General features: G+C 40.9%; 1 protein-coding gene across 1 annotated transcript in view; it reads left to right on the forward strand.

The window, feature by feature from the left end:
• Nucleotides 1-357: 357 nt before the first annotated feature.
• Nucleotides 358-21,811, forward strand: part of DPY19L3 (dpy-19 like C-mannosyltransferase 3) — a 75,533-nt gene continuing 54,079 nt past the window's right edge. The window contains exons 1-2 of the mRNA XM_052656515.1: nt 358-678; nt 3,824-3,957. Of these exons, the coding sequence (XP_052512475.1) occupies nt 576-678; nt 3,824-3,957 (237 nt within the window). The 5' untranslated portion in view covers nt 358-575. The remainder of the gene's footprint in view (nt 679-3,823; nt 3,958-21,811) is intronic.

Consider the following 21,811-nt stretch of genomic DNA (forward strand, 5'->3'; position numbering starts at 1 on the left):
CCAGGCATATTCCTAAAGCTTCCAGAGTGGATTGTTTGAAGGAACACAGGTATCAGAATCCAGATACCTGAGACAAAACAGTATTTCAGTTCTTCAAAATCAGGCTATCAACACTCAACAGATTCTACTTAATACCATTTCCATGGAAGCTACCTAATTATGTGACAAATTGCATGATGACTGCTATAACTCAGAAAAGGGAAGGATCAGTAGGGGTCGGTGCATCCCAGGAAAAGAAGACTTCCTAGAAGAAGGGCAGGGGTTTGTCTGTGATCCTCACCTGTATTCCTAACTCTTGGCAGTGCCTGCCATAGAACAGGCGCTTTATAAATGTGGTTGTGTTAAAGAAATATTTGTGTTGTGTCTTGAGAGTAGCTTTGAATGCTAGTTAAGGTTTGGATGGGAAAATGGGAGGGCATGGTAAGCATGGGAAAATGGCTCAGGTAAAGTCTCTAAAACACAGATGAGCACTAGGGTGTATTTGCTAGAGAGGGTACTCACATATGGCTGGTGGTTTACTTCTGTGTTGTTTGTAGGAGTGGTTGGAAGAACAATGCATGTGAGTCTTTGACACCATGATATCCATCAGGCAAAGAAAAGGAATACAAACCACAGAAGTTTCTGAGGATTACACGGCACAAGAAGAAAATGCGAAGTTGGAAGATAAATTGCCATCTAGTATGTGATTTAAATTAAAGCAGCATTTTGGATTGTTTTTTGTCTGCATATTGAAATAATCACTCTCCAACAGGAACAAAATTTGGAGAGACCTAATAGTTGAAGAAACTTGTTCTATTACCTGAGGGGTCTACAGATGATTTGATTGCAATCTGATAATATTCATTTTACAATTATGCTTAGAATCCTTTGCTTCTCAGGTGTCTGTTCAGTATGATTATGCCAACCTGATCTTTTGACGTTCAGGGTAATACTTTTTCCCACTGTTCAGATTTTAGTCTAGTTCTTATTTTTCTGGTTTGTGTATGCTGCTAACAGTAGACAGCCTTAGCTTGGGTGAGTTTCTCAATTCATTAAAGTATTGAAAGATGAATAAGAACATTTTTTAATTTTCAGTCAAATTCCTGAATATTTTTTCTTTACCTTTTTGGGGGGTGGAGAGGGAAGTGGTCAGAATTTGGTAAATTGTTTATACAATGTTGAAGACTTTTGCTAAGCCATGCATCAAATGGCATTAATTGCCAACCTTTTGCTTCCTGAGTTGCTTTCTTAGACTAAGCATATCAGGATTTTTAAAAGTAGGCATGAAAAAGTCCATGTCCATCAGCCATTTTGGATATGACTGAGTTTATGTCGACTGTAGCTAGAGCTAGTAAAGTAATTTGGGGGTAGCAGTTTTATAAAGTAAACAATCTGTGTTGAGCAGTCATGCCACTCAGCTGTTAGCAAATTGAGACAATGCAGAAGCTGTTAGCAAATTGAGACAATGCAGAGTACTCTCTGAAAATCTTATAGAAACACAAGTTCAAGTTTGTCCTCTTAAATTTTTGCCAAAAGTTTTACTTTCATTTTAGGTTGGAAGGATTCGTTAACAAAAGAAAACACTTGTCACACACAATAAACAATTTCAGCATTTAATAGAGGATTATTTGACTTAATTTCAATATACAATCATTAAAAAAAGATAAATGGAAACAATAGAGAAAAGTAACAGCACATATATCACCAAATTGGGCTGACCCACATCCAGACTTAAACAGTGCTGGGCAGGCCCTCCTTAATAGCAAATCTGGACTCTCAGTTGGGGAAGGATCCTGGGTGGTGTGTCCACCCAACAGGCAAGATTTGAGATTGCAGGTAGAAGGACTCCCACTTATAATCCCGGGGCTTCCCTCACAGCTCAGTTGGCAGAGAATCCGCCTGCAATGCAGGAGACCCTGGTTCAATTCCTGAGTTGGGACTATCCCCTGGAGAAGGAATAGGCTACCCACTCCAGTATTCTTGGGCTTCCCTGGTGGTTCAGCTGGTGAAGAATCCGCCTACAATGCCAGAGACCTGGGTTTGATCCCTGGGTTGGGAAGATCCCCTGGAGAAAGGAAAGGCTACCCACTCCAGTATTCTGGCCTGGAGAATTCCATAGATTATACAGTCCACGGGGTCCCAAAAGATCGGACACAACTGAGCAACTTTCACTTTCACTTTCACTTTCACTTTCCACTTTCATCTATAATCCCAGGTCACAAACTGATATCATCATTATTGGTTTGCACACAAAAATGAAGCTCTGGTTTTTCTTTAACTTTTATAATGCTGTTTGTTTCACCTTGTGAGTCACAAGATTTCTTAGACCCTGGGGGACTGGCCAAGCCTCCAGGGCCCCAAAAATTTCAGGACACACTCCCATTCTTATCTAAAGTGCTACCTGACTTGCTGTACTTGCAGGCAGGCACAGAATTCAGGCAGTGTCCAGGAAGGTCAGAAGCAGGTCAGAGACCTGCTCTCCTGCTTCTGAAGCCTGAACAAGATTTCCTCCATTTTAGTTTCCCTAACATTAAATTAAAACACAGCTTTGAGAATTGTTAATTCTACCAAAGCAGTATCTATGTCAGAAAAAAACAAAAGCAAAAAGGAAGGAACAGATATTCCCAGAAACCCACTCATCCTGAGATTACCACTTATGGCCCTTTGATTACCTCACAATCTGCATGTTGCTCTCTGTACATGTATACCTACAAGCATTCAGATGTGGTTTTGCAAAACTGAGATCCTACATGCTGTTGTGTAACTTGCTACCTTTTTCCTATTATGATATATATGAACATACATCAGTTAGTGTATTTTTTAAATTTGTCAGTGTTTAGTCACTGCATAACTATGGCATAATTTCTTTAACTAATTTCTTATTTAATATTTAGATGATTTTTAAGCTTTTACCTATACGAACTGAACTGTGATAAATATCCTTGTGGCCAAATGTTTTGTTTAAAACTTTTTATTTAGGGCATATGCCTAGATTTAGAATTGTTGTTCAAACAGTGGCTTTTACTTCCTATTGCCATGTTGCAGTGCAGAAAGGTATCAATTTATTCTAACACCAGCATTGTTTTTAAAATGTCTTTTTTTGTGTTGTGTGTACAACAAAACAGAATACTAACCATTTTTAAGCTATCGAATTACCCAGTATTGTAAAGTTATAGCTCTTTGTTTTGATTTCCATTTCTTTAATACTAGCCTTTTTTTTTCTATTAATTTTATTGGCCATTTTTTCTTTTGTGCATTGCCTATTCATATCCTCAATCAATTTCCTACTGGAATATTCATTGTTCTATTATCTTGAAAGTATACTATATTAAGAATACTTAACCTTTCTTATATGTACTATAAATATGTTTCCTAGTTTATATGCCCTTTAACTTTAGTGTGATGGATTTTTTGCTATGGATTTTAAAATTTTAATCAAATTTTGGGGTAGCTTTTAATGAATAAACCACACATTTTAAGTAGATCATCTTAAAAGACTTTATATTTTAACTATAACACATTTATTCTTCCATTTAAGAAACCGTAGCTAGACTAAGTCAAACATCAGTCCTAGGTTTTAAGGTGAATAAGATAGTGTGCTCGTCTTGACGAAGTTCACATTCTAGTTGGCAAAATGGACAAATGAACAGTTAGATACAGTGGTGGGGAAAGCTATAATAAAAGTATAGAAAGATCTGTGGAATCACAGAAAGGAGCCCTTAACAGGGAAAAATTCTCCAATGACAGGCAGCTGGAACTTAGCATGCTTGACAGTCTGAAATAGAACTTTTACCTGCTAAACCCTTTACTGATTTGGTTTTTCATGTTTTATTTTTTCTAAAAGGTTGTACCAGTAGAAGATTATGGAAGATTCTGTCATTTACAATTGGCGGAACTGTTGCCCTGTGCATTGGGCTTCTTACATCTGTCTACCTGGCCACTTTACATGAGAACGATTTGTGGTTTTCTAATATTAAGGTATGAACATTGTATGATTTACCCATCAATGTCTCCAGTAGCTAGTTAGCCGTTTAGATGTATGACCAAGACAGTTCCATTTTGCCATAAAGAATTCAGGCTCTTACGCTTAGATGCAGAGTAAAATGACTTCTGTTAATTTAAAATAACATCAGAAGTTTTATAGTCAAATGAGTTTTCCCATTTTCGTTAACTTATTCCAATTATGTATCAGTTACTCTAAACCAGTATTTTTCAAACTGTAGATTGTGAAATTGGTGTAGTAGGTCATGAGTAACATTTTTCTCAATGAAATCAGATACAGGAGAATATGGTCACATAGTAAGGTTGATAATTATTTGTGAAACTTTTAACTATATGTATGTATATACAGAACGGGTCACATTATAATTTTTTTCTGTTAGGTATAAAAGAAAGGGGGGATGGGGAGAAAGAAAGAAAGCCAAAACAACTATTCTAAACCAAGGAGTTTTAATCTGGCTCCATAGATGACCTTGATGTGGTATACCTTTCTAAAAGTATATGCAAAAGATTGGGGGAAGCTATAAATGTCATCAGATTTTCAGGAGGGTCTGTGATTCTTTAAACACCAGTTTTCTTGGTGTCTTTCTCTCTCTCTCAACATTTCTATACATCCTTCAATTTGGCTTTAGTTCAGAGCAAGGATATCACTTAAAAGGAAACTTAACATGTTGCCAGTGTTTTTCGTCCAAATGTAGCTTGCTTTTCATCCAAAAATGTCATGATCTTTGACCTTATTTCCCACCATGACTTCTAATGACTAGTTTGGTTATGAAGGTAAAATTGACTTTCACAAGCAAAGTTTATTGTCTGTGAGAATATTCAAAAGCATCTTTGCAGAATATAAAGACAGTGTCTAGTGTTTTCCAGAATATTTGGAGCTTCAGTTCCATTATTGGAACGAGTCTCCAAAGGAGACTACTTTGAATGACAAGTTTTATTTTTATGAATAATGTCTATTATGTTTATTTTTTTAAACCTGTCATATTACTTTATAGGTACAGCAAGTATCTATGTATGTATCTTTTTACAAATGATCATGGTGCCAAAGAATAATAATTCTTATCTTTCAATGATGCTTGGTAGTTTTTCTTGTCAAGAAAAATTTTACTCACCTGTCTTTTTAAAATGGAGTACCTGTAAATAGATTCCCTGGAGAAAAGAAATTTAAAACTTATTTAACACAAGTATTTTGAATAAAGCAGGAAATTTCCCCTTTGTGGGCGTAAAGCCAAAATTAAATGCTAGGAGCTGTGTAGCAGGTAACAGGTGAAAGAGATCACATAATTTTATAATGTAAGTTTAGTTCTTTAATTTAAAGCTGATAAGTGGCCTTACTAATATACCCCCTCATCAAGAAGCCTGAGGAAAAGGCCAGGTCATGTAGGGCTTTGTGGACTGGGCAGGAATTGGAGAGAAATTGACCGAGACAGAGTCAGAAGGATGTAATGGTTGATCGTTTGTGTGGAGGACGATTGAGGAGGAGGAATCATCAGTGAAGACCTTTCTCCTGTTAGCAGAAGGACAGATGGGTGGATCTTCATTCACTGTGATCATGAACCCCAGGAGAAGAGAAGGTCTGGAGGGGGCAGTAACATCTGACCAACGACCTGGAGTTAAGCCACTCTTCACAGGTTGATGGCACGGTCCTCCCCAAAACAGCCCCTCACTTCAGATACCAGTCACAACCTTGGGGGTCCCCCAGCTACTCTCACTTCTGACCAACTGGCCATACATTCACTCAGATGACAGAACTCAGGGAAGCTCTATACTTATCATTGCAGTTTCATCATAGAACTAGGATACAAACCAGAACCAGCCAAACGGAGAGGCGCATCCAGCTGGCCGGGAGGACCCGAGACTCAAAGTCTCCATTGTCCCATCTCCCAGAGTCAGGACATGACTGTCATGTTCTTGTGTGGCAATATATAGAGTATTGCCAGCCAGCAAAATTTATCTGAGCTCTGGTGTTGAGAGTTTTTACTGAGGTTTCATTATGTATGCATTATTAATTAAATCATTGACCACAGGTCGAACTCAATCTCCAGCCCCTCTTCACTCCCCAGATGTTGGTCTGATATCTGCTGTCTCAATGCCCCAAGCCTCTGATGATATGGCTGGACTTTCTGCCTTGACCAACTCCCATCCTGAATCATCTCCTTAGCGAAGACGGTCTAGGGGTCCACGCTGAGTCACTTGTTAACACAAGCTATCAGATGTGGGCCCCGAGGAGCCCACCGTGAGTAACAAAGATACTCTTGTCACAGGGAAGTTCCAGGGTTCATTGGCTGCCCGCAGGAACGGGGGACAAAGGGCAACCAAGTCCTTTATTATATAGGAGTCAGTAAGGCAAGAAATGCGGAGTCTGGGTTTGGATACATTGTGAGTCACTTTCAAAACAATCCAAGTAAAGACCTAGAGTAAAGGAAGCTGGATTTACAGACCTGAAGGCAGGGATTCCATCTGTGTTGGAAACAGACACTTTGATGTTACCAGCTTGTGGCTGTGTGGGCAAGATTGTTTGGGGAGTTAGTAGGGTGAGAAAAGAAAGAGACCCTACGCTAGATTCTGGCTGCGCCTCACGTGGCATCTGGGAGAAGCCGTGAAAGAGGCCCATCCTCTGACAGGTTTCTCCCTCTCACCGTCAGCCACCACCCCCAGCCCCTCAAGCTTAAAATTGAGCCAGAGTCTTCATGCGTTTTTTTTCTTGGTCTCTATTCAACCTCTCTCTCTTTTTCTCCCCTATGTCACAAGAGGAGTCCTGAGATTTTGTGATCATTTCTCAAACCAGATTACAGGCATTGGTTTATTTTTCATCTTCGAACCATCTAAACCCAGTGATCTGCAGAGCCCTGCACTGAAGGAAATGATGTAAACCCGCACTGTCCTGTACAGTAGCTGCCAGCCAGGTGTAGCGATTGAACGTTGGAAATGTGGCTAATGCAACACAGGAATTGCACTTCAAATTTTACTTAAATTGAACTTTAATTTTAAAGTATGTGTACATTTTCTGTGAATAAACCAATGACAGTTCTAGCCGTTATTGATCAGTGATTTACTTAGCCAAGGGAGAAGCTCGTTTTCAGAGTTTATACCTAGATTTATTCCATTTCATCACTTTCATCTTGGAGGATTATGGAAATATTTGAGATGTGTAAATCTGTTTTCCTCTTCTTTATTTGTGAGTTATAACTTACCAAAATTACTAGGCTACTTTTTTATGAAAATAGTTTGCTCTTTTGAATTAGTTGTAATTATTCAGAGAGTATGCTGCTGCTGCTGCTGCTAAGTCGCTTCAGTCGTGACCGACTCTGTGCGACCCCATAGACGGCAGCCCGCCAGGCTCCGCTGTCCCTGGGATTCTCCAGGCAAGAACACTGGAGTGGGGTGCCATTTCCTTCTCCAATGCAGGAAAGTGAAAAGTGAAAGTGAAGTCGCTCAGTCGTGTCCAACTCTTAGCGACCTCATGGACTGCAGCCTACCAGGCTCCTCCGTCCATAGGATTTTCCAGGCAAGAGTACTGGAGTGGGGTGCCATTGCCTTCTCCTTCAGAGAGTATAGATATTGCTAATAAAATAGACTAATCACACATTCAGTTTATGCATTCAAAGTAATTTCCTTAATGATCATAGCAATGTTAGAATTTAATATGCGGGAAACTCTGGAACAGAGGAACTGGAGAGCTGAAAAGGAGAAAATGTTGGTTTAAATGGTCCTAGAAAATGTGTATGTAGTATCCTTTCCTAGCATATTTCTTTAATTAAAAAGTCATTTTCAGAGTATAAGAGCTTTTTTTCAGATAACCTTAATTGAATGTCTGCTATGTGCTAGACCCTGTTTTAGGTGCATTTTACACATAGTTTATTTAATCTGGCCGTTTCCAAAGCCCAAGCACTTTAACTCTAACGTGTCTTTTAAATGCAACGTGGTTTTTTTTTTTCTGCTCTATATTATTTTAAAAAAACAAAGAGAATTTAAAGCCCATACTCTTACTTGCTGTGCTCCCCTCACAGTGACCCACACGTCATCAGTGCTGAGTAGCCAGTGCTCTTTTGGAGCAGGGTCAGCCTCTAGGGGTGAGGGAGTGGTGTAGCCTGGGGACAACTGACTGCTGCAGAGAATCTGGTTGGAACTAGAGCCGAAGGGTGCAGCCTTCGGAGCTTGCCTTCAAGGTTAGTGCATGGCTAGCAATGGCAAATGGGGAGCCGTTAATTGCATTTTTAATAATTTGTGTTTAGTAGGTGCTAAAGTAAATATCTGTATGGTCTTGTTTGTTTTTGTTTTTTGAACATGTATTTTTTTTAATTGCACAAACTATACTGTGATAACAACAAAAACTTTTTCAATGAAAAACATTGCTCGGTATTTATTACCTTTAACAGAAGACAGTTTTCATTTTCCCTTCCATTCTTCTTCATCCTGTATCTGTATATGTATTTTACTTATTTATGACTTCAATATAAGTAGTTTTTATAATGATCATATGCTTTTCAATATACAATTGTTATGTAAATAATGATAGCTATATAATTTAATCTTTTTGGCATTTTTATACCCTGGTCATTTCACTGTTTCCTTGTTCCCCAATTTGGGTAGATTGTTCTGACTGTGTGGTTAGACCCCTAAAATTGCTTACTTCTCATTTTAAAGTGGCAGGATAAAGATGTTAGTTCTCTTACTCTTTTTTTAGAATTACTTCAGAGCAATTGAGAAAATGAAAAATAGTCAAATTCCTTCTCTGATGAAACTAGAGAGTCCTGTAATCTGGAATCGCAGTATATGAGGAAGGGCTGCCAAATCCAGTGAAACTCCTAGAAGTGTAGAAACATGCTGAGAGAGGAATCTCAAAGCTGCAGATTTTAGAAAAACCTGCACCTAAACCCAAAGTTTAGTCCTCCAAACTCACTGGTATATCCTGAGTTGGGGGCCGTGATGGCTAATGGGACTCGATGTAAGGAGAAATGACAGAAACTTTCCTGGAGACACTCTGATGTGAAAGAGAAACAAGATAGACAGGCTGAAAGGCGTCACCGAAACACGCCATTTTTATAAAAGTTAAGAAGTTTAAGAAGACCAGGATAAAGAGAGAAAACTTGCATTTTCAACAGCCCCGAAGCCGCCGATCTCTGTTCACTAAAATGAGGAAAAGACTAAAACCTCACTCTGTAATCCACTCTGAAGCACCAGAAAAATTCTTGCAGGCATAAGTTATGGCCCAGGCCTCTCCCCTGCATGAACTTCCGACATGTAGCTGATTGGGTAAGAACTTGCCACATTCAGAAATGACTTAATACTCAAAAAGGAGCTAGTACAGGATCTGTACAGTGATACTGCAAGAAAAAAGGGAAGAGAAAAACAAGAACAAACGATACATGAAGAATAGTCACCAGAAAACTTTTACAGCAGAGACAAGAAGGTTCTAGCCAGTCATGTCACACTGAAAAGCAAGCAGAGTACAGTGTTTGCCACTGCAGAAGGTGAATGCAGGCTAGGGATATAGCAAGGTATATGCCGTCTTTAAGGAGAAGCAGGAAGATGACAAAAGGAGACGAAACTTGAGCTGATAGAAGCTAGTCAATAAATAGAATATTTAAAGGCATAATCATAATAGATAGAACTCATGACTACAGGAGGCCAGAACCTGCAGAAAGCACAGAGAGAGAAATGTTGGACAGGACTGATTCAACAAAATCAAATTAGTAAAGTTAAAATAGCAAAGAGAAGTGACAGCTGAGAAAAACAGCAGCAAGACTGCATAATTTGCGTCCCAAAGGAACCAAAACCATGAAACAGGAAAAGAAAAAGAAGTTTAAATGTGTAATTCAAGAAAACTTTCCAAAAATAAAGGAAGACTTCAGTCTACAAATTGAACAGGCACAGTGGGTCCCAGGAAGATTTGGCCTAGAAAAGTCATTAGCAAGTTGTAGTTATGAAATGGCTGTACTTGAGTAGTAAACAACTTTTTGTCATCCAGACAAAAACATCAAGTTACGTATAATAGGAGACAAAGATCAACCTGGCTTCAAAGTTTTCCATAGTAACATCTAGTGCTCCAAGACCACAAATGACTTCTAAGAAAGTGATTTACATATTTTAACCTAAATAGGAAAAGGAATATGTCAAGGCTGTATATTGTCACCCTGCTTATTTAACTTCTATGCAGAGTACATCATGAGAAACGCTGGGCTGGAAGAAGCACAAGCTGGAATCAAGAGTGCCGGGAGAAATATCAATAACCTCAGATATGTAGATGACACCACCCTTATGGCAGAAAGTGAAGAGGAACTAAAAAACCTCTTGATGATAGTGAAAGAGGAGAGTGAAAAAATTGGCTTAAAGCTCAGCCTTCAGAAAACTAAGATCATGGCATCTGGTCCCATCACTTGATGGGAATTAGATGGGGAAACAGTGGAAACAGTGGCAGACTTTATTTTTGGGGATTCCAAAATCACTGCAGATGGTGACTGCAGCCATGAAATTAAAAGACGCTTACTCCTTGGAAGGAAAGTTATGACCAACCTAGATAGCATATTCAAAAGCAGAGACATTACTGTGCCAACAACGGTCCATCTAGTCAAGACTATGATTTTTCCAGTGGTCATGTATGGATGTGAGAGTTGGACTGTGAAGAAGGCTGAGCGCTGAAGAATTGATGCTTTTGAACTGTGGTGTTGGAGATGACTCTTGAGAGTCCCTTGGACTACAAGGAGATCCAACCAGTCCATTCTAAAGGAGATTATTCCTGGGTGTTCTTTGGAAGGACTGATGCTAAAGCTGAAACTCCAATGCTTTGGCCACCTCATGTGAAGAGTTACCCATTGGAAAAGTCTGATGCTGGGAGGGATTGGGGGCAGGAGGAGAAGGGGACAACAGAGGATGAGATGGCTGGATGGCATCACCAACTCGATGGACATGAGTTTAGGTGAACTCCAGGTGTTGGTGATGGACAGGGAGGCCTGGCATGCTGCAGTTCATGGGGTCACAGAGTCGGACGTGACTGAGCGAACTCCATCATATATAAAACACCATACAGATTTTTTTGACTCTGAGAAACATGTATTTTTAATAACACTTGGAGAAGTTGGTAGAGGAAAAACTTTATCCTGTCAGGAGATAAAAGGCAAAACAGTGATACAAAGATTGTCAGTGAGGTTCAAATTTAACTCTAGGACTAAGGCTAAATAGTTACAGAACAAAACATACGTGAACAATGGGAATGAATTGAAAGTCACTCAGTCATGTCTGACTCTTTATGACCCTATGAACTATACAATCCATGGAATTCTCCAGACCAGAATGCTGGAGTGGGTAGCCCTTTCCTTCTCCAGGGGGTCTTCCCAACCAAGGGATTGAACCCAGGTCTCCCACATTGCAGGTGGATTCTTTACCAGATGAGCCACCAGGGAAGCCCATGAACAATGTAATAACATGTAATAATGTTATTCTATAATAGTAACACACCACAGTGTAATAATAACATAATAGCACAAAATAGAAGAATTGGAAAGAGAAGGTAAAAGATGGTGGAGGTATCCTGATGTATTTTTTATAGCTAGAATTCAAAGTTTTAACTAAAAATCATGTCCACAAACAGACACACAGTATGTATAAAAGAACATTCCAAGAAAAATATCAAGTAAAATTGGCAGAGGAGAAATATGAACTTCATAATAAGATTGTCATTACTCCTTATAGGAAGTAAGTAGATACTATCCACAGAGGTAAAGAAGTTATCCTCTGAGGTTATAAAGAAAGGTAACCCCTAGAACAAAAACAAACCGTCCAAGTTAAAGACACATGTACACACATGCAGCCACACACACACATAGAAACAAGCAGACAAATCATGTAGCGAAAGATTTGTTCTGTTGCTGCTGCTGCTAAGTCGCTTCAGTCGCGTCCAACTCTGTGCAATCCCATAGATAGAAGCCAACCAGGCTCCCCGATCCCTGGGGTTCTAAGCAGCCAAAAGCATGATACAAAATGTATTGACATAACTATATCCAAATGTTTTTGTTTAAATAAGTGTCAATGGGTTTTACTCATCTGATAAAAACTCTGGATCATAAAGCAAAATCCGAATCACATCATATATGCATATTATCCTCCCAGAACAAAGTTACTTAGAGGGATTAGACCAAAGGTGAAGGTGAAGGTAAAGTCGCTCATTCGTGTCCATGGACTCTTTGCGACCCCATGGACTATAGCCTACCAGGCTCCTCCATCCATGGGATTCTCCAGGAAAGAATACTGGAGTGGGTTGCTATTTCCTTCTCCAGGGGATCTTCCCGACCCAGGGATCGAACCCAGGTCTTCCGCATTGGAGGCAGACGCTTTAACCTCTAAGCCACCAGGGAAGCCCATAGACCAAAAGTGTAGATAAAGACTTAATAAATGCAAAAGAGGGAAAGAAACTCTCAGACAAAAAATTTTATTCAGTGAAGCAAAGAAGGTGAATGAGTTATAACCTAAATCAAATCCCTTACGATTATACAGTGGAAGTGACAAATAGATTCAAGCGGTTAGATCTGATAGACAGCTTGAAGAACAATGGATATTGTACAGGAGGCAGTGATCAAGATTGTCCCCAAGAAAAAGAAATCCAAAAAGGCAAAATGGTTATCTGAGGAGGGCTTACAAATAGCTGAGAAAAGAGAAGCTAAAGGCAAAGGAGAAGGAAAGATATGCCCATCTGAATGCAGATTTCCAAAGAATAGCAAGGTATCACTTCTTCAGTGATCAATGCAAAGAAATAGAGGAAAACAATAGAACGGGGAAGACTAGAGACCTCTTCAAGAAAATTAGAGATACCAAGGGAACATTTCATGCAAAGATGGGCTCGATAAAGGACAGACATGGTATGGACCTAACAGAAGCAGAAGATACTAAGAAAAGGTGGCAGGAATACACAGAACTGTACAAATAAGATCTTAATGACACTGGAAACAGTGTCAGACTTTATTTTCTTGGGCTCCAAAATCACTGCAGATGGTGACTGCAGCCATGAAATTAAAAGACACTTACTCCTTGGAAGGAAAGTCATGACCAACCTAGATAGCATATTCAAAAGCAGATATATTACTTGGCCGACTAAGGTCCATCTAGTCAAGGCTGTGGTTTTTCCAGTGGTCATGTCTGGATGTGAGAGTTGGACTGTGAAGAAGGCTGAGCACCGAAGAATTGATGTTTTTGAACTGTGGTGTTGGAGAAGACTCTTGAGAGTCCCTTGGACTGCAAGGAGATCCAACCAGTCCATTCTGAAGGAGATCAGCCCTGGGATTTCTTTGGAGGGAATGATGCTGAAGCTGAAATTCCAGTACTTGGGACACCTCATGAGAAGAGTTGACTCATTAGAAAAGACTCTGATGCTGGGAGGGATTGGGGGCAAGAGGAGAAAGGAATGAGAGAGGATGAGATGGCTGGATGGCGTCACTGACTCAATGGACGTGAGTCTGAGTGAACTCCGGGAGTTGGTGATGGACAGGGAGGCTTGGCGTGCTGCGATTCATGGGGTCGCAAAGAGTCGGACATGACTGAGCGACTGAACTGAATGACCAAGATAATCCCGATGGTGTGATCACTCACCTTGAGCCAGACATCCTGGAGTGTGAAGTCAAATGGAGCTTAGGAAGCATCACTACAAACAAAGCTAGTGGAGGTGATGGAATTCTAGCTGAGCTATTTCAAGTACTAAAAGATGATGCTGTGAAAATGCTGCACTTAATATGTCAGCAAATTTGGAAAACTCAGCAGTGGCCAGAGGACTGAAAAAGATCAGTTTTCATTCCAATCCCAAAGAAAGGCAATGCCAAAGAATATTCAGACTACCACATAATTGCACTCATCTCACATGCTAGCAAAGTAATGCTCAGAATTCTCCAACCAAGGCCTCAACAGTATGTGAACCAAGAACTTCCAGATGTACAAACTGGATTTAGAAAATGCAGAGGAACCAGAGATCAAATTGCCAACATCTGTTGGATCATTGAAAAAGCAAGAGAGTTCCAGAAAAACACATGCTTTATTGACTACACCAAAGCCTTTGACTCTGTAGATCACAACAAACTGGAACATTCTTCAATAGATGGGAATACCAGACCACCTTACCTGCCTCCTGAGAAATCTGTATGCAGGTCAAGAAGCAACAGTTAGAACCGGACATGGAAAAACGGGCTGGTTCCAAATTGGGAAAGGACTACATCAAGGCTGTATATTGTCACCCTGCTTATTTAACTTATCATGAGAAATGCTAGGCTGGATGAAGCACAAGCTAGAATCAAGATTGCCGGGAGAAATATCAATAACCTCATATGCAGATGATACCACCCTTATGAGAAAGTGAAGAGGAACTGAAGAGCCTCTTGATGAAATTGAAAGTGAAAAAGCTGGCTTAAAACTCAACATTCAAAAACCAAAGATCGAGGCATCCGGTCCCATTATGGCAAATAGTTGGGGAAACAGTGTCAGACTTTATTTTTCTGGGCTCCAAAATCACTGCAGATGGTGACTGCAGTCATGAAATTAAAAGACGCTTGCTCCTTGGAAGAAAAGCTATGACCAACCTAGACAGCATATTAAGAAGCAGAGATATTACTTTGCTGACAAAGGTCTGTCTAGTCAAAGCTATGGTTTTTCCAGTAGTGATGTGTGGATGAGAGTTGGACCATAAGGAAAGCTGAGCACCAAAGGATTGATGCTTTTGATCTGTGGTGTTGGAGAAGACTCTTGAGAGTCCTTTGAACTGCAAGGAGATCCAACCAGTCCATCCTAATGGAAATCAATCCTAAATATTCATTGGAAGGACTGATGCTGAAGCTGAAGCTCCAATACTTTGGCCACCTGATGGGAAGTTCAGTTCAGTTCAGTTGCTCAGTCGTGTCCAGCTCTTTGCGACCCCATGAATCGCAGCACGCCAGGCCTCTCTGTCCATCACCAACTCCTGGAGTTCACTCAGACTCACGTCCATCGAGTCCGTGATGCCATCCAGCCATCTCATCCTCTCTCATCCCCTTCTCCTCCTGCCCCCAATCCCTCCCAGCATCAGAGTCTTTTCCAATGAGTCAACTCTTCCCATGAGGTGGCCAAAGTCCTGGAGTTTCAGCTTCAGCATCATTCCTTCCAAAGAAATCCCAGGGTTGATCTTCAGAATGGACTGGTTGGATCTCCTTGCAGTCCAAGGGACTCTCAAGAGTCTTCTCCAACACCACAGTTCAAAAGCATCAATTCTTTGGCGCTCAGCCTTCTTCACAGTCCAACTCTCACATCCAGACATGACCACTGGAAAAACCACAGCCTTGACTAGATGGACCTTAGTTGGCAAAGTAATATCTCTGCTTTTGAATATGCTATCTAGGTTGGTCATAACTTTCCTTCCAAGGAGTAAGCGTCTTTTAATTTCATGGCCACAGTCACCATCTGCAGTGATTTTGGAGCCCAAAAAAATAAAATCTGACACTGTTTCCACTGTTTCTCCATCTATTTGCCATGAAGTGATGGGACCAGATGCCATGATCTTCGTTTTCTGAATGTTGAGCTTTAAGCCAACTTTTTCACTCTCTTTCACTTTCATCAAGAGGCTTTTTAGCTCCTCTTCACTTTCTGCCATAAGGGTGGTGTCATCTGTATATCTGAGGTTATTGATATTTCTCCCGGCAATCTTGATTCCAGCTTGTGTTTCTTGCAGTCTAGCATTTCTCATGATGTACTCTGCATGTAAGTTAAATAAGCAGGGTGACAATATACAGCCTTGACGTACTCCTTTTCCTATTTGGAACCCATCTGTTGTTCCATGTCCAGTTCTAACTGTTGCTTCCTGACCTGCATACAGATTTCTCAAGAGGCGGGTCAGTTGGTCTGGTATTCCCATCTCTTTCAGAATTTTCCACAGTTTATTGTGATCCACACAGTCAAAGGCTTTGGCATAGTCAATAAAGCAGAAATAGATGTTTTTCTGGAACTCTCTTGCTTTTTCCATGATCCAGCGGATGTTGGCAATTTGATCTCTGGTTCCTCTGCCTTTTCTAAAACCAGCTTGAACATCAGGAAGTTCACGGTTCACATATTGCTGAAGCCTGGCTTGGATAATTTTGAGCATTACTTTACTAGCATGTGAGATGAGTGCAACTGTGCGGTTGTTTGAGCATTCTTTGGCATTGCCTTTCTTTGGGATTGGAATGAAAACTGACCTTTTCCAGTCCTGTGGCCACTGCTGAGTTTTCCAAATTTGCTGGCATATTGAGTGCAGCACTTTCACAGCATCATCTTTCAGGATTTGAAACAGCTCAACTGGAATTCCATCACCTCCACTAGCTTTGTTTGTAGTGATGCTTTCTAAGGCCCACTTGACTTCACATTCCAGGATGTCTGGCTCTAGATTAGTGATCACATCATCATGATTAACTGGGTCATAAAGATCTTTTTTGTACAGTTCTTCTGTGTATTCTTGCCACCTCTTCTTAATATCTTCTGCTTCTGTTAGGTCCATACCATTTCTGTCCTTTATCGAGCCCATCTTTGCATGAAATGTTCCCTTGGTGTCTCTAATTTTCTTGAAGAGATCTCTAGTCTCCCATTCTGTTCTTTTCCTCTATTTCTTTGCATTGATTGCTGAAGAAGGCTTTCTTATCTCTTCATTCTATTCTTTGGAACTCTGCATTCAGATGCTTATATCTGACCCATTTGAAAAGATCCTGATGCTGGGTAAGATTGATGGCAGGAGAAGGGGATGACAGAGGATGAGACGGTTGGATGGCATCACTGACTCAATGGGTATGAGTTTGAATAAGCTCCAGGAGTTGGTGATGGACAGGGAAGCCTGGTGTGCTGCAGTCCACGGAGTTACAAAGAGTCAGACACGACTGAGCAACTGAACTGAACTGAGGGAAAGAAGGACAGTGTTTCAGTGATAAACATACAAACTATAAATAGTACTATCTGTGTATCAAATAATCAAAATATTTACAAAGCAAAAACCACAGGAGATGCAAGAAGAATATAGAAATACATTAGTATTGAGTTTTAGTTCTTTCCCATTCATAGAAAAGCATGAGAACAAAAATAAGTAAGGAGGGACCTCCCTGGTGGTCCAGTAGCTAGGAGTCCATGCTAGAGGGCCTGGGTTTGATCCCTGGTCAGGGAACTAGATCCCATATGCTGCAATTAAGACCTGGCACAGCAAAATAAATAAATATTTTAAAAAATAAGGATATAAAGACCTAGTAATATTGAATATGATAGACCTAATCTATAATATCTAAAGAGAGAATATACACTTATCTCCAGTTTCCACAGAACATTCACTAAAACATTGATAAACTAAGCCATAATAAAAATCTCAGTCCCAAAATACAGAAATTATATGATAATATTCTCTAACTACAGAGTGATAGCACATAGTCTTGGCTTGTTCCTGACTTTGGCATAAAGGTCACAAATTTAAATAAAAGGCAAATTTAAATAAAGATTGGAGATAACTAATTAAAAAGAAAAATCAGTACCTTGAATTTTAAAAATAATCTTTGACCATGGGTAATTAAAACTGAACTTGGAGAAATTGCAAATGAAATCTAGAAAATATTGAAAACTATGTTTCAGAATTAATGCTGCTACTGCTGCTAAGTCGCTTCAGTTGTGTCTGACTCTGTGCGATCCCATAGACGGCAGCCTACCAGGCTCCCCCATCCCTGGGATTCTCCAGGCAAGAATACTGGCGTGGGTTGCCATTTCCTTCTCCAGTGCATGAAAGTAAACAGTGAAAGCGAAGTCGCTCAGTCGTGTCCGACTCTTAGCGACCCCATAGACTGCAGCCTACCAGGCTCCTCTGTCCATGGGGTTTTCCAGGCAAGAGTACTGGAGTGGGGTGCCATTGCCTTCTCCTTCAGAATTAATGAAATGAAATATTATTTGGAAGAAAATTTACAGCTGAAAATACTTTTATTATGAAATAAATGAATTATTCCACTTATGAGGTCTCACAACAGAAGGAAGGATAAAAGTATTAATAAGAGAAATTATCACCTCAAAAGTAAGAATAAGTGCATGAATGAATGGTTATTTGGGGAGTGAAAACTAGAGAAAGATAAAGATGTGTTAGGAAGTGAAAATATCCAAAAATTACAGAGATCATGAAATATGGTCACAGAGAAATAACCATAAAGACCATGAAGTAAGAAAGAGCCACATGATACTGTTCTGTTTGATTTTATGCAAGTTAGATGAGTGGGTAACATGGATGATTTTCTAGAAGAATATAAATGACCAAAATGGCCCTGGTAAACACATTATTTCTGTACATGTGATAGAGAAAACTTGAAAAACACCTACCTAACCCCCACCCCCAAAATACCAAATGCTGTTGATTTTATGGAGGAATTCTGTCAAACTCTTAAAAAATTCCACTGCCATTTGAGCTATTCTAGAACACTAAAGAGGAAGAAACTTTCCAAGATATTGTTATAAATCAAGAATTACACACTGAACCTGAGGATCAGAATATAGCTATAGTCAGTTCTTATTTCCATCAGTTGCGATCTATAAAGTCACTGGGAACCGTGAGTTAGAGAATACTGAACCACTGCTCTTGGGGAAATATGTACATGTGTATAGCACACTCATATCACACAGAGGTTGTAGTCTTAAATCCTAAAATCTCCTCCTGGTAGATTCTATTTTCTTTTTTTCACACACACACACACAAAAATGAGGTTCAGGAGTGTTACATGAGTTGCCTGAGGCCGTCCACTAATATTTGACAGAGCTGGGATTCAAACTTTGTCCACTGGCCCCGGGGCTGGGGCATCTTGCACTGTGCTGCTCTGCCCCGTACTGAAAGAGGAGATAGAGTTATTGGCAGACGGCGCAACTATGTACCTGTTCACCCCAAGAGAATCTAAAAAATGGTTACAAGCAATAAGAAAATTCAGAATGTACCAGGGTTTAGATATGCTGAAGCCAAAATTAAATATACAGAAGCCACGATAATTTTATTTTTACATCTGTCAAAAACTGCAATTAATAGGGAAGGAAGACTTCACACATGCCCTTTTAATAAGTGTTGTCTGGCAGTCCTAGAACACTTCATTCGGTCCCCAGCTCTCCTGTGACTGTTTTAGCCTTTTCTTCCCTCCTCCTCTTCACCAGACCTCCAGTCTTCACTGTCAGCTAGTGACACTGCTTCCTGTTTCACCGTGTAGGGAAGGAAGAAATTATTTTTCCTACTACCCGCCTAGGTTCATCTGGCTGGAGTCTCATAAATTGAACTGGCAAAAGACAGGTTAACAAGAGAAAAGCGTACGAATTTCTTTAATACAAGTTTTACGAGAGACAAACACCTTCATAACGAAATGACCCAAAGAAATCCTTAAACCTTTGCATGTTTATACTGGATCTGATGAAGAATCAAAAGTAACGGGAGAATGTGATGGTGTGTGAGCCCAGGGTAGTACACTGGGGACACTGAGCAAGGCCTGTTCATTCAGAGTCCTCTCAGCACCCTCCATCTTCAGAGATAAGAGGTTCTTTTCCTCTCAGAAGCCACCTCTCACAAGAGTCTTAATGACGGCTTCCAGGGCGAAACGAAAGGTCAGAGTCCATTCTGCACCTGCCGTCCATCCAGTTTCTTCAGCTTAAAGTGTTCAGTATGCCAAGGTGCCATATTTTGAGGTAACGTGTTCTGAACTTTGTCAGCTGAGAAAGTAGAAGCAGAGTAGACGAGATCGCCCGCCTGCCTCCACTCCATAGCTGCCCACGTACTCGCCGACTTCCTGCCCCACGTGGCCCTGTCCTCCACTGATGCACGTCGCTCTAGCGGTTACTTCCGTCTCACACTTTCTCCCATCCTGGAAGGAATAGTCTACTCTACCCTCCCCCTTCTCTTGCACTTACTGTCCCATTTTTCTGCTCATCTTAACACCAGAATTCCCCCCCACCCCAGAGTTTGGTGACTGGTCATCTGTGTTCCTCTCTTCTTCTCTCTCTCAAACCCATTGCAGTCAGGCTTCACCCATGATGTTGTGCTTAAAAATGTCTGGCTAACATCATGGATATCCCCCAAGTTACTTAACTGTGGGCTTCCCTTGCGGCTCAGCTGGTAAATAATCTGACTGCAACGTGAGAGACCTGGGTTCAACCCCTGGGTTGGGAAGATCCCTTGGAGAAGGGAAAGGCTACCCACTCCAGTATTCTGGCCAGGAGAATTCCATGGACTGCATAGTCCATGGGGTCGCAAAGAGTCGGACACGACTGAGTGACTTTCACTTTCACTTACTTCACTAACTGTAGTGGTCATTTCCCGGTCCTCATTTTACTTGACCTGTTAGCATTTCTTTTCTTGGCTCCAGTATACACAGACTCCTGGGTTTCCTCCTGCCTCTCCAGCTGCTCCTTTGACTCCTTTACAGGCTACTCCTCAGCCTCCTGAGTGACCTCTTATTGGCAGAGAACCCTAAGAATCAGCTCCTGTATGTTTCTGTCCACCCTCAACTGCTAAGAACAGCCTGTCTATAGCTTTAAATGTCATCTCTGTGGGCTCCCCAGGTGGCTCAATGGTCAAGAATCTGCCAGTGCAGGAGACGCAGGTTGGATCCCTGTGTTGGAAAGATCCCCTGGAGTAGGAAATGGTAACCCACTCCAGTATTCTTGTCTGGAAAATTCCATGGATTGAGGAGCCTGGTGGGCCATAGCCCACAGTGTTGCCAAGAGTTGGGCACGACTGAAGCGACTGGGCACGCATGCACCATCTCTGCGCTTGCAGCTCCCAGATGTCCCTGCTCAGACATCCCCCTGAACTTCAGACTTGTGTATCCAGCCACCTGCTTGATCACCTGCATTTGTCCAGTAGGCATTTTGGACTTAACTGACTTAAACACCTGACCTTACCTGGCTGCAGGTGTTTCTCCTTAAAAACCAAATCTGTAAATAGCAACTTTGTCCTTCACTGGCTCAGGGTTTCTGTCCTTAGAGAATTCTAGTCCTTTCAAACACCATTAAATCTTTTAGGAAATCCTATCAGTTTTCTTTCTGGCTGCGCTGCGCAGCATGCAGGATCTTAGTTTCCCCATCATGGATTGAACCCACCCCCCCCCCCCACCATCCCCCCCTCCCCACCCCTCTGCCGCATTGGAAGCATGGAGTCTTTTTTTTTTTTTTTTTGATTGGAAGATAATGTTTTTACGATATTGTGGTGGTTTTTGCCATACATCAACTTGAATCAGGCACAGGTGTGCGTGTGTACCCCCGTCTTGAAACCCCACCATCAACCTCGCCCCCCACCCCATCCCTCTGGGTCGTCCCAGAGCACTGGCTTTGAGTGCCCTGCTCCTGCATCGAACTTGCACTGGTCATCTATTTTACATATAGCGTACGTGTTTCAATGCTGTTCTCTCAAATCATCCTACCCTTGCCTTCTCCCACATAGTCTAAAAGTCTGTTCTTTACATCTGTGTCTCTTTTGCTGCCTTGCATATAGGGTTGTTGTTACTGTCTTTCTAAATTCCATATATATGTGTTAATATACTATATTGATGTTTCTCTTTCTGACTTACTTCACTCTGTATAATAGGCTCCAGTTTCATCCATCTTACTAGAACTGACTTAAATGCATTCTTTTTTATAGCTGAGTAATACTCCATTGTGTATATGTACCACAGCTTCCTTATCCATTCGTCTGCCGATGGACATCTAGGTTGGGAAGCATGGAGTCTTAACCACTGGACCGCCAGGGAAGTCTCAGTTCTCTTTTAATAGTATCTAGAATCGGATCACCACTCACAACCTCCGCCTTTGTGTCTGCGAGGATTACTTCAGCAGCTCCCCTCCTGCTTTCCGTGCTCTGCCC

The sequence above is a fragment of the Budorcas taxicolor genome, chromosome 18 (assembly GCF_023091745.1).
Source record: "Budorcas taxicolor isolate Tak-1 chromosome 18, Takin1.1, whole genome shotgun sequence".
NCBI lineage: Eukaryota > Metazoa > Chordata > Mammalia > Artiodactyla > Bovidae > Budorcas > Budorcas taxicolor.